The sequence below is a fragment of the Orycteropus afer genome, unplaced genomic scaffold (assembly GCF_000298275.1).
Source record: "Orycteropus afer afer isolate SDZICR_OR568_19922 unplaced genomic scaffold, OryAfe1.0 scaffold00002, whole genome shotgun sequence".
In the NCBI taxonomy this organism is placed as follows: Eukaryota; Metazoa; Chordata; class Mammalia; order Tubulidentata; family Orycteropodidae; genus Orycteropus; species Orycteropus afer.
The window spans coordinates 23,747,612-23,761,876 of NW_006921589.1; the positions used below are offsets into that span (position 1 = coordinate 23,747,612).

Here is a 14,265-nt window from a genome sequence, read left to right on the forward strand (position 1 = left end):
GTGGCTGGTGGGTTTGAACCACCAGCCTTCTGATTAGCAGTCAAGTGCCTTAAGCACTACACTACCAAAATTGAATGTTTCCTATTTTCAATGCATTCTGTATAAGAAAAAGTAAGATGTTTTGGTAACATGACACAATTTATTTCCTCAGAATATTTAAGAATAATAACAATTATTATTATAAATAATAAGCCTACTTTTACCTTAAAAGTTTTGGAATTATAAAAGGATCATAGATACAAGTTAAGCCAGTAACATACTTAGAGGTAGATATAGTGACAACAAGTTTCAGTTCAGAAAGCTAACCACAAAAAGACATTTTTTAAACTTTTATGGGAAAAGAAGAAAAAACACTAGGTAAAAAGGATAATCTTTTTGACTGTAACAGTTTAAATACACAATAATATTAACACTGCTTTCTCTTCCAGAATGGACAAAGTACCCAAATATTAAGGGTAAAACATTTTTAATGCAAATAATATATTTTTGTATCTCATAATATAAGGATAAAGGTCAAATGAGACTGACCTGAAAGCAGACATTTTGAAAGTGATTATATGTTTGATGCTATAGACTGTACTTATGTTCCTTGGGCCCAGATGATCCTCTCCACTGACTGATTCCTCATTGGGAGAGTGTTTACATGTCAGCAGTATTTGGCCAGATGGGTTATCAAGTGTACATGGCAAATATTTACCGTGAATAATGTTATCATAGTATATAAGTAGGTTTTGATTTTTAAGAGACTCAATACTATTTACTATCCTAATTACCGGGGTATTTTATGCAGTGAAACAGAAGACATTCTGTAATATTTGCAGAACTTTTTGTTGAACAGAAACAAATTACTGTTAAATAAATACTGTCATGAATTATAGGAGCACTGGTGATACAATGGTTAAAGCATTTGGCTGCTAACCAAAAGGCTGGCAGATCAAATCCAACAGCTACTCTACAAGAGGAAGATGAGGCAGTCTGCTTCCATGAAGATTTACAGCCTTGGAAATGCTATGGGGCAGTTCTACCCTGTCCTATAGGGCCACTATGAGTTGGAATCAACTTGATGACAGCAGGTTTGGTCATGAATTGTTATATAAACTGAACAAATATTCCTTAGTCATTTGTACTCTCCTGCATTATTGTGTAGTATTTTCTTTCTCATATAGAATTATATATCGTTCTGAACAAATACAGCTAAGCTTCTTGTTGTTAGGTGCCATTGAGTCATTCCAACTCATAGTCACCCTGTGTTCAACAGAACAAAATACTGCCCAGTCTTGCACCATCCTCACAGTTGTGTTGCTATCTGTGAACCCATTCCTGAAGTGACTACATCATTTCATTTCATTGAGGGTCTTCTTTTTCCCTGACCCTCTACTTTACCCAGTATGATATCCTTCTCCAAGGACATCATGTGATAACATGTCCCTTGTGATAACATGTCCAGATGGAGTCTCACCATCCTCACGTCTAAAGAGCATTCTGGCTGCACTTTTTCTAAAACAGATTTGTTTGCTCTTCTAGGAGTCCATGGTACACTCAATGTTCTTTGCACCATAATTCAAAGGCATCATCTCTTCTGCAGTCTTATTCATTGTCCAGCTTTTACATGCATATGAAGTAATTGAAAATGCCATGGCTTGGGTTATGCACAGTTTAGCCCTCAAAGTGGCATCATTGCTTTATAACACTTTAAACAGGTCTGTTGCAGCAGATTTGCCAAATGCAATATATATCATTTGATTTTGTGACTGCTGCTTCCGAGTAAAATGAAATCCATGACAAATTCAATCTTTTCTCTGCTTATCTTCATGCTGCTTATTGGTCCATTTGTGAGGATTTTTGTTTTCTTTAAGATGAGGTGTAATCCTTACTAAAGGCTATAGTCTTTGATCTTCATTGCAAAGTGCTTTAAGTCCTCTTCATTTTCAGCAAGCAAGGTGTGTCATCTGCATATCTCGGGTAGTTAATGAGTCTTCCTCCAATCCTGATGCCATGTTATTCTTCATATAGTCCAGTTTCAGGGATTATTTTCTTGGCATACAAATTGAATGAATATGGTGAAAGGATACAACCCTGATGCACACTTTCCTGATTTCAAACCATACATTATCCCCTTGTTCTGTCTGAATAACAGCCTCTTGGTCTATGTACAAGTTCCTTATGAACACAGGTAAGTGTTACGGAATTCCCACTCTTCACAATGTTATCCATAATTTGTTATGATACACACAGTCAAGTGCCTTTGCATAGTCAAAAAACCCAGTAAAAAATCTTTCTGGTATTCTCTTCTCAGTCAGTATCCTTCTGGTATTGGCAATAATATCCCTCTTTTCACATCCTCTTCTGAATCTAGCTTGAATTTCTGGCAGTTCCTGTAGTTGTACTGTGGCAAGTGGTTTTGAATTATCTTCAGCAAAATTTTACAAGACCAGTGACCACAGCTAAGCTTAATGAAGTGGAATGAGCTCTGAATAAAGAGGTTCCATTTCCAGCTTGACTACCTACAACATTGTTACTTTGGACACTGAGCTCTAGTTTCCTGGTCTCTAAAATGTGATGGTGCCAAACCATTTCACAAGTTGATTTGAGGAAACCCTCTACAATCTACAAATCAAATCATGTTAATCTTATGAGTAAAAAACTTCATTAGCATCATTCTTGGTAGTGTCAACAAAAAGGAGGGAGACCCTCAATGAAATGAATTGACCATAGGTGCATCAATTGTAAGGATGACAAAAGACCAGGCAGCATTTCGTTCTGTTACACATAAGGTCACTATTAGTTGGTGCTAACTTGATGGCAACTTAAAACAACAACTCTTATAGGACAAAATTTAAAGCTCTTGACAAGGAATACTAGAATACTAATTGTTTTCTCAGATCTTTGTATCACAGATCAGCTGTGAGTCATCATAAATATATACATCCCACACCCTTATATCTCCATACTGGTGCTTGAAATTTTGTGTAGACTTAAATTTTAAGTTGAGTTGAATTGGACAAGTTTAAGTAGGTAAAAATAAACCACAACAAAAACAATAAATACTATTTCTTTTTACACTGACATCAGATAATTTGAGAGACTATTTAGGCCAAATTTCTGTTCTATCCAAATCATCTGATAAAAGTGAAATAAGCCAATACATTATGAATGAAGATTTTTGTAACTCATTCAACTCTGCTGTTATCACTTTGCAAACAACTGGTACACTGCAATGCAGATCTATTGACTAAAAGGTCTCACAGATTTGGTGCTTGAAGTTTTCAAACAAACAAAACTTTTCTCATAAAAAATTAATTGTGCTGAATTCAAAAACTTGTGATTGGGATAAATTTTTTGTGAGATCTCTGTGCGTTCTGTGAGAAGGGAAGCTGAACCTATCCCTTCATAGGGAAAGAGTGATTGAGAGTCACTCACCTGAAGTAACTAATGATGAGAATAGCCACAGCCAAGGAACCAAAGGATATGGAGTACCCAACAGTGTACATGATGTAGAGGCGCTCAAAGAATTCTTTCTGGAGAAGATACACACACATGTTACAGGACAGTTTTACCAGTAAACAAACAAAAAGAATATGTCAGTTTTGGAATATTTTTTCTAGTTGTTTTCTTAAATTGTTTTATTAAACTATAATTATATAAAATAATATGTGCACATCTTAAGTAAAATGTTTGCTGGGTTTTGACAAATCAAGTTGATTTGTACCCCTGGCTAGTCAAAAAACCACCCACCACCCATTCCTAGGTAACCACTGTCACAACAAATTAGCTTTGTTCATGTGTTTCACATATTTGTTGACTATTCTTGGACTTCTTAGAATCATATGGTATATATACTTTGATCTCAGGCTTTGTTTTTTGTCAACATACTATTTTGAGATTCATTGATACTGTTATGTATATCAGTGATTAATTCTTTAAAATATTTTTAATTTTGAAATACTTGCAGATTAACAGGATATTGCAGAGATAGTAAGACATGCCCCCTATACCCTTCATTCAGTATTTCCCAATTATTACGTCTTGCATAATTATACTACATATCAAAACCAGGAATTTGACATTGGTATAAAATATGTGTATATAGTTCTATGTCTTTATCACATAAGTAGGTGGGTACAACTACCATCACAATCAAGAGTCAGAACTGCTCCATTATACCAAGATTTCTCTTGTGCTATCCCTTTATTAGGAGCTCTGGTAGCATAGTGGCTAAAGCACTTGACTGCTAACCAGACGTCTGGCGGTTCAAACCCACCAGCCACTCCTCGGAAGGAAGGTTGGGCAATCCTACTTCCGTAGTGATACTGCCTCGGAAACCCAAGGAGGGGTCGCTATGAGTCGGGGCCGACTCGACAGCACATAACAACAACAACAACAACTGGTAACATAGTGCCTAAGGCACTTGACTGCTAACCAGAAGGCTGGAGGTTCAAACCCACCAGCCACTCCTTGGAAGGAAGATGGGGCAATCTACTTCCCTAGTGATACTGCCTTGGAAACCCAAGGAGGGGTCGCTATGAGTCAGGTCCTACTCGACGGCAAATAACAACAACAACATCCCTTTATTATCACACCTCCCCTCCTCCCCACCACCGTGCCTAACGCATCAACGATAATTTGTTTTCCACATCTGTAATTTGTCATTTCATAAATACTATAATAATGGAATCATACAGTACTTGACTGAGATTGGGGTTTTTTTACTCAGTGTAATACCTTTGAGATTTATCCAAGTTGTTGCATGTATCACTAGTTGCTGAAGCTCACTGAAGGTTTGAGCAAGACAAGGAGAGCTAAGAGAAATGCCAAAGGAAAGCTGAGAAAGATCTCTCCAAGACACAAGGGGCCTTCATCTAGAGCAAGGCACACGCTTATATCCCTTATATCTCCATACTGGTGCTTGAAATTTTGTGTAGACCTAAATTTTAAGTTGAGTTGAATTGGACAAGTTTAAGTAGGTAAAAATAAACCACAACAAAAACAATAAATACCATGTCTTTATATGCTGACATCCGATAATTTGGGAGACTGTTTAGGCCAAATTTCTGTTCTATGGCACCCAAATCATCTAAGAAAAGTGAAATAAGCCAATATACTATGAATGAAGATTTTTGTAACTCATTCAACTCTGCTGAAGACTGGGGGCAGAGCAACAGGGTGGAGCAAGGTACAGAAAGCCTGGGTCAGAGCTAAAAAACAATGTGAAATGCCCAGCAGCTGGAAAAGCTGATGTTGTTGTTGTTATGTGCCATCGAGTCAGCCCCGACTCATAGCGACCCTTCCTTGGGTTGCCAAGGCAGTATCACTATGGAAGTAGGTTTCTAAAGCAAAAAGAATGCCTCTGTGGCTTAGTAAGCTGCAAGATGGACTAAAACCTATAAAACCTTCTCTGGAGGTTAGTAATGCTCCAACCCCAAGCCCTACTGAAGAGAAAGTCTGAAAAGGTCTGCCTGCTGCAGGGAGTAAACATTATATCGTTCAGTCCTTAGTCCCTACTAGGCTTTTACCTACCATGCCTGGCACGCAATCAAATATCACAAGACAGAGAAGAGAAAAATACTACCCAAAATCAAGAGTAAAAATAGACCAGAAAAACAAGTGATTCAGATGTTACAATTCACAGATAAGGACTTAATAATAAGTATTATAACTACAATTTACCAAAAAGATGCATAAAATGCAAATAGGAAATTCAGCAAAGAAATATCTCAAATTCTTACCAAAAAAATAAACATTCTAATATTTCATGTATCTCCTTTCATTCTATTTCTATGCATCATTTCCTATTGTTTTAAGTGTTTGCTATCCCAGTTTACATAGAAGTTTATTCCCTGGTTTTTGTTTGTCTGTTTTTCAGTTAGCAATAAAATAAAACAATTTCCTAGGACATTGCAACGTCATATATACATATGAGCTTATTTAAACCATTCCTTCATTGGAAACTTGTCTTTAAAGTATTCACTATAAAAATTAGTGCTTCAGTGAGCCTTTTTTTCATTAGATTCTCCCCATTTTAAATTCTTATGCCTGAATCTTAAAAGTAAAATTATAAGATCAAAGGATATGACCCCTTTGAAATGTTTTGATATATATTGCCAAATTGCTTTCCAAAATGTCATACAGTCTTTATACATAAGATATATTACATGATAATTTCTACAGTATGCTAATGTTTTAAATATCATACTCTAAAGAATTTAATAACTTTGTGGCCTATCATAATAGTTCCTTCCCTTGTTTTTATTAAAAGATTACCTTACTTTCCCAAGTCAATGATGTAGAAATTACTTAAAAAACAAAATAATAGGTATTCAAAAATATCTTACTCTTCTTTCACCAATAAAGATGTACCCTTTTTTCTAAATACATGAATGCATATTCCTTTTTCCTTTTCCTTCCTTATATAAAAAAATTTCATACCTTTAATGAATTGTAACTCATAATTAAGTAATATCATTTTGTCCTCTAGTATATAAAAACTTCAAGAGATAGTTTTTTTATTAGCTGACATTTATTTTTCTTAAATTTTCTCAAATTATTAAGAATTGTTCATGATAGAAAGTACTTTTTATATTTTTAATTAAGCAGATAAAATTAAATTATTTATTTTAATGAAATTCTTCAGAATTTCCAGGTAACTGCCAAACCAGTTTTATATGAAATAGTACATATCTTCGCTGTATTAACAATCCTTAATTGTTTTCCTTCTTGAAATACACAGTAATCACCCCCCAAAAAAAATTATTTTAAGATTAGAGTTGAGTATAAATAAAACCATGGTTTAATTTAATGGCTATTTAAAAGCTGTGAAAGAGCCCCATTTTTCACCATTTAAGGTACAACAAAATTCATTGCAGAGTATATAGTAATTGTCAGCAAATGTTTCTATCATTGAAAGAGAAGATTTTTTGAGGCATTTTATATTAACTTACTGTAGGCTTTAGTTGTGTTGTAGAGTAATAATAATCCCAACATTTACCAATTTTATCTAAGTAAATTTCTTCCCATTGACTAATTTTATCTAAGAAACTTGTCAGTGATGAAATATAAAACTGAAGATCACTCAGCAACTTATTAAAGATTTCACTAATACGGTAGTGCTTTATGTTAGAGAAGAAGAAAGGGAGTTGGGACTATTAACGCTAATTGCTGTTGTTGTTGTTATTATGTGCCATCGAGTTGGACCTGACTCATAGTGACCCCTCCTTGGGTTTCTGAGGCAGTATCACTATGGAAGTAGATTGCCCAACCTTCCTTCCAAGGAGTGGCTGATGGGTTTGAACCACCAGCCTGCCAGTTAGCAGTTAAGTGCCTTAGGCACTATGCTACCAGAGCTCCCATTAATGCTAACAGCAATATTAATTATAACTAATATATATGTGACATTAATGGTATTAACAAAGAAGTCTTCAACTCACCACTTCTCTTTTACTGCTTTTCCCAAAAAAAAAAAAAACAGCATCAAGCATAAAGGAAAATTCTAATGTTGGGAAAGTTTATGCCTGGTAGATTCTGGTCAGTGTCCTCAAAAAAATCATTCATGCACCCATTTATCATGTTGACTCCTAGCATCTCAGGCACATATTATCATGTAATTTTTCTCAAGAGGTCTAAGTGCTATGAATTAAAGCATGGCTTTTAAACCACCAAGTATAACTTACAAGTAACTATCTGCAAATTTTCAAAGTTTCCATGATTGCTATACTAGAAACAGCACCAATGTGGAATTCTGCTTTAGACCTTATCTTCAGCAAGTTGTATCACTTTGAGCAGCACTTAACCTCTGCTCTAAATTTACTCATATCTGTAAAATCAAGGTGTTATGGCAGAAAACATACCTTTATCATGTCCCTTAACCAACCAAACAAACAAACCTGTTGCCCTTGAGTCAAGTCCTATGCACAGAAACACTATAGGACAGAGTACAACTGCCCCCTATAGTTTCCAAACTTGAAAATCTTTAATGGAGCAGACCTCCACATCTTCCTCCTGCAGACTGAACTGCTGACCTTTCGCTTAGCAGCCCAGCACCTAACCACTGCTCCACCAGGGCTCCTCTGATGCCCCGTACTCATCTAATTCTACAATTCTAATATTTACTATAAGCAGCTCTGGTCACGCAGTGATTAAAGTACTCAGCTGCTAACCAAAAAACTGGTGGTTCAAATCCACCAGCTACTACACAGGAGAAAGATGAGGTAGTCTGCTTCCATAAACCCTACAGGGCAGTTCTACTGGGCCCTATAGGGTCACTATGAGTCAGAATAGACTCCATGGCATTGGTTTTTTGTTTGTTTAATCTTTAATATGTTAATGGAATCATCCACTGGTATGGGAAAGACAACTTCAAAAGTATAGAATGAGATGAGCTGTAGCTATTCATAGGTAACCAAAAAGCAATCATGAATACACTGCTGGCTACCTATTTAATATATAATACAATATAAATGTAATACAACGTATCTATACACATGTATACATTCATAAATATGTATGTATCTGGGCCAGGTAACTCTAACCTAAGGAAGTAACAGAACTTTCAGATGTCTGGTTAAGGAAAAGTTCTGGATTCCAAATTTGCTTTTGTCTTTTATAATCATCATATTATAGAATAAAAGGGTTTTTATAGATAATGGCTAATAACCAAGAATTGCACAGAAACATTATTCTATTTTCTTTTAGAGGTTTACAAACACGAAAATAGTATTACCTTTCCTATGCTGATATCTGGCTTCAGAAAGCGAAGGCAGTCTGAATAATTGGCCCATGTTTTATTTAAACTGTGAATAAAATCCCATGTTCCATTGGGGTTACAGTGACGAAAAGCAACTCCTATAAAGACATGAAGAAAGATATGGAAGTTGATCAGATTCCTTAGTGTTTATTGAAAAAAAAAACAAGTAAAATTCTGTTTCTAATTAATCATTTCAGAAAAAAATGCAATACCTCTGTGATTGAAGTCATAAATATAAGGAGGGCATGGGACAGCCGATATTTTCCCCACTGTTCCTCTGGGCCAACAAATCAGTCCATCCCATTCTGGGAAACAATTTCCCTCCACTGAGGATAGAAATTAAAAAGCAAACAAACAAACAAAAATTTAGATGAAACCAGAGACTAACGCAGTTGAATATGCAAAATCTCAGATCTCTGCCTGAGGTAAAATATAAAACAGATTTGCAGTTTGGGAAACCAGAATAAGATAGATATAATTCAAAAGTCCCAAAATTCACCTAAAGGCCCAGTCAAGCTGAACACTTGATTTGCATACATTAAAAAGATATAAACAATTTCACCTCTATTAGTTACAAATCAATGTTTCCTTCTCATGTGGATTTGCCCTAGTTATCCACTGCTGCTATAACAGAAATACCACAAGTGGAGGACTTTATTCTCTCACAGTTTAGGAGGCTAGAAGTTCAAAGTCAGGTCACCAGCCCTAGGGGAAGGCTCTCTCTCTCTCTGTTGGCTGTCGGGGAAGGTCCTTGTTTCCTTTCAACATCTGTGCACCCAGATCTCCTTAGAGATCCCCATGTATCTTGGTTCCAATCTTTCCCTGGGTCTAGGAAGTTTCCTCTGATAGCTCACCTGGTAGAGCAGAGGACTGTAGGCTTTCTCATCCTAGTCATCCTTAGGTCGCTGGTTCGATTCCAGCTCGAAGGAAGAGTTGATGTTTGGGAGCTCTGGTAGCATAGTGCCTAAGGCACTTGACTGCTAACCAGAAGGCTGGTGGTTCAAACCCACCAGCCACTCCTGGGAAGGAAGATGGGGCAATCTACTTCTGAGTGATACTGCCTCGGAAACCCAAGGAGGGGTCGCTATAGAGTTGGTCCAACTTGACAGCACATAACAACAACAACAGGAAATTCTCAGAGACCCTGGGTCCAAAGGACATGTTCCTCTCCCAGCTCTTCTTTCTTGGTGGTACTGAGGTCCCTCCCTTCTGCTCCCTTCTCTCTCCTTTTAACTCTTGTAAGATAAAAGGTGATGCAGGCCATACCCCAGAGGAATTCCTTGCATCAGATCAGGGTTGTAACCTGAGTAACAGTGTTGCATCCCACCCTAATCCCCTTACAATTGATTGGCTGGTCACATCAGATCATATTATAGGGTATGATTACATCATCACATAACTGCAGAACCAAGAAGAATCATGGCTCAGCCAAGTTGACATATTTTGGGGAGGACACAATTCAATTCATGGCAAGATTGTTGGCAGAATTCAGTTCTTTGCAGTCATTGGGCAAAAGTCCCTGACTCTTTGCTGGCTGTCAGCTGAGAGTTGTTCCTGGCTTTCAGAAGCTGCTTGTAGTTCTTAGTTCATGGCCACTTTCTCCATCTTCCAAGTCAGCAATGGCAGACTGAGTCCTTCTCACACTTCAAATCTTTCCTACACTCACCTTTTGCCACATTTCTCACGGATGCTTTTGCATTCCTCTTCCTTCTTTCTTTTTTTAAATTGTGAATTTGGTGAAAGTTTATAGAGAAAATTCATTTTCCATGTAGCAGTTCATATAGTTTGTTTCATGACATTGACTGCAATCCCCACAATGTAACAGCTCTCTTCCCACTTCCTTCCTAGTTACCTCTTCCCTGTGTCCTTCTCTCCCATGCACTCCAACCTGCCTGCCCCCCCCCCAGCTATCTCCCTATGCAAACACTGCCCTTCTGATCTCCCATGATTACTTGTTCTAAGGAGTGTATCTATCTGGTGTAACTGTTCACCTTATATGCCTGTCTATTGTTTGCCTAGAAGCCACAGGAGTTAGTTCAATTCCAGGCCTAAAGGATAACTAGGGGCCATAGTCTCAGGGGTTTCACCAAGTTCTATCAGACCAGTAAGCCTGGTCTTTTTTTAATCCCTTTGGATTTTGTTCCACATTGTTCTCCCACTCTATCCAGATCTCCTGCGCTGATCCCTTCCCAAGTGGTTGTGAAGTGAGTGACTCCATTTTATAACTCTATTTTTGTAATGTCCAGCTATAACTGGCAATATCTTGCTAAAACTCCATTTTATGCAACCAAAATGGCCATCTCATCCTGCCCCCACTCCCTGTGGGTTAGGGAGTTACTCCCCCACTTTTATTCTAGGCAATTAAGCAACTAAAACACCCCTTGATAAATAGAATGACTCTGAGGTGGTTATCAGAACTAACTCCCCCTCACCCCTCAATAAGCGCCTGTGCTAAAGCACGTACTCTGAGTCCTTGAAACAGAGAAGTAATTGCAACTTCTGCCTTCTGCTTGCCTGCTTGCGTTTTAGCTTTATAAAGCCTGCCTAAAATCAGGCTCGGGACCGCAGCACCCGAGCACACTTCAGCTCCCTGCGGTCGGCTAGCCTAAATAAAACTCTTTTACCCAAAAGTGGACATTATAGTGGCTACTATTTTAAATCAAACCCATAACAGTTGGCAGTGGGGCCCAGGCACCATCTAGTTCTTCTTCTCTCAGAGTCGTAAAGGCTGAGGTTTGCATGGTCCACTAGTCCCTTGGACTAACTGCCTCCATCCATCTTGGGTTTTCTTCATTCTTTTTTTGATCCAGATGAGGAGAGACCAATTGTTGCACCTACATGGCCCTTCTCACTTCCTCCCGGTACTCACCTCTTCCCTGTGTCCTTCTTTCCTCTGCATTCCTGCTACCTGAGCTATCTCCCTGTGCAAATACTGCACTTCTGATCTCACATAAGTGATTGTTCTAAGGAGTGTATCTACCTGGAGTACCTTCTACTTTTAAGGGTCCATGTGAGTTAAGGCATTTGGCTACTAACCAAAAGGTCAGTGGTTTGAACCCACCAGCTGCTCCATGGAAGAAAAATGACGCAGTCTGTTTCCATAGATTTACAGCCTTGGAAACCCAGTGGGGGTCGCTATGAGTTGGAATCAACTCACTGGCAGTGAGTTTGGTTTTTTTGGTTTGGTGATTACAGGATAATTATCCAGGATAATCTCCCTATCTTAAGGTCTCTAAACTTAATCTTATCTGCAAAATGTTCTATACCATGTAAAGTAACATCCAAAAGAAAAACCAAACTCACTGCCATTCATAGGAACCCTCATCGAGTTCCTGAGGCAGTAAATCTTTATGGAAGTAGATCATTGCTCTTCCTTCTGTGGAGCAGCTGGTAGGTTTGAACCACTGACCTTCCGGTTAGCAGTCAAGTGCCTTATCCATTACACCACCGGAACATACGCAGGCATAAAATCAGGGATTTGGGTTTGGACTTCTTTGAAGGCCCATTATTCTGCCTCCCACAAGTACTATTTATTATGGTTCTCTCGATTTTGTAGTTACCAGTTACGCTAACTGTAGTTGAGGGTCTTTCTTCAAGCTAATGTTCATGGTATAAATTGGTTTGCTTTTGAACAGCCAGGTAACAGAACCTCATCAAAACACTGCCCACTACAGAAAATAATTCAACATAAACCTGAAATTGTTTGGTGTCTAACATATCACACGGAAAAAAAATACTTCATTTGCTTTGTGGATTGCTGAAGCAATAAGGAAAAATACCTTCCCTTGTCCACAGTGTTCTTATAGAAGAGAAAGTTTTTTTGGAAACAGTCTCACTTTGTCCACATAATAAACACCTAGGCGCTACGTATCACATAGCGCCTAGGTGTTTGCATAGTGGCTAAAGCACTTGACTGCTAACCAGAAGGCTGGCGGTTCAAACCCACCAGCCACTCCTCGGAAGGAAGGTTGGGCAATCCTACTTCCGTAGTGATACTGCCTCGGAAACCCAAGGAGGGGTCGCTATGAGTCAGGGCTGACTCGACGGCACATAACAACAACAACAACAACGTATCACAAATGACCCAGAAACTCATCACAGTTTCCCTGCCTGTGCCCACCATTACCTGATTATTTTTTCATTGTTGTTTCTTTCCTTCTTGTTTATACAGTATTTGGAATCAAAAAAAGTATATAGGAAATATACTTTCCTATATCTTGACAGCATCCCTTATGGCTTCCTGTCCAATCCAGTGCCATTAGCAAGTCACATGTCATTTTTCACCTGGACTATTGAATTCTATACCTGATATCAATAGTGAAATCTATGTAAACTGATGCAGGACACATTCTTGTTTTCTTGTAATCTCACTGTTCCTCAAAAATTTATGCTAGACAGTCATGTACTATTTTCTGGGAAGAATTACTCATATGATGGAATAAGGTCTTCATACAACTGTAAGTTCCAATGACCAGTTTTTTTTGCAATTTTAAAATTGCTATGAAAAATGCAGTACAGTGAATATGGCCCTTCTAGCCATAGTCTTTGTAAGTCCTACCAAATGACTGAGTGGGACTATGCAAATGAGGTTCTTATGGCTTCCAAGGGGATTGGATAGCTTGCTAATAATGTAAATAAGGTATCTTTGTGGGGGTGAAACCATACAAATAAGATGTATGGAAACCTAATGAGGGAATTAGTCAGTTTTTCCATTCCACTATGCTTAAAATGAGCCATCCCAGAGGCAGAAAGGAGGGTGAAGAAGGTATGGGAGCTGAGCACATTCTTTAGGCCTGTGGTGGCTGCACCGGAAACATCATAGACCCAGGAGACAGAGAGCTGTGACACTAGAGACAACAAGAGACAGTGAGAAGCAGTGGCAGAGAAATCGCAGTAGCAGAAGCAAAAGTACCAGGAGAGTGGCAGGAGATGGCATGATGGGCTTCCGAGGCCACAGAGTGAGAGAGCCGAGCACCTCTGAGCAGAAGGCTTGCTGGTGTAGTGAAGTCACAGACTTCAAGCACTTGGCAGAGCTACTCTTGTCAGCCCAGGGAGTAAGAGAGCTAAGTGCCTTCAGCCCAAGGTTTACTAGCAGAGTACGGAGTCTCTGGGCACTTATTAGTGGAGCTCTGGTGGTATTCTGGTTACCAAGTGCCTCTCTGACAAGACATATACCACAAATGGGATGGCCTTATCAAACAGGAGTTTATTCTTACAATTTGGAGGCTTTAAGTCCAAGTTCAAAGTGCCAGGCTCTAGAGGCTGGGTGAAAGCCCCTCAACCTTGGGATCCAACTCCACCTCCTGCTCCCGGCCCACCAGAGCTAGAGGCATTTCTTCACTCAGACAGTCGCTGACTGTTGAGGCTGAGAAGCCCCAAGGTTGACAAGTAAAAAGGCACAGTCCCCATGTTACCAAACCACACAGCAGGCCATTAACTTAAGTCCATTGTAAGTCCAAGGTCAGCAGAGCATAGCAGGCTGCTGAGCAACAACACGGCTACATGCAGGGTTCAAGTGTGCCATA

The 14,265-nt window shown here is 38.6% G+C and overlaps 1 protein-coding gene and 1 non-coding gene across 2 annotated transcripts in view; one reads left to right on the forward strand and one right to left on the reverse strand.

Moving 5' to 3' along the window:
• The window catches only part of PTH2R (parathyroid hormone 2 receptor), a 78,588-nt gene that overhangs the window by 55,435 nt on the left and 8,888 nt on the right, over positions 1 to 14,265 (reverse strand). The window contains exons 3-5 of the mRNA XM_042783545.1: positions 8,953 to 9,066; positions 8,717 to 8,838; positions 3,421 to 3,518 (exon numbers count right to left, since the gene is read on the reverse strand). Coding sequence (XP_042639479.1) covers positions 3,421 to 3,518; positions 8,717 to 8,838; positions 8,953 to 9,066 — 334 coding nt within the window. The remainder of the gene's footprint in view (positions 1 to 3,420; positions 3,519 to 8,716; positions 8,839 to 8,952; positions 9,067 to 14,265) is intronic.
• Positions 9,580 to 9,669, forward strand: TRNAY-GUA. Its single transcript is given in 2 exon segments — positions 9,580 to 9,616; positions 9,634 to 9,669. It is a non-coding gene; the product is annotated as a tRNA-Tyr (tRNA).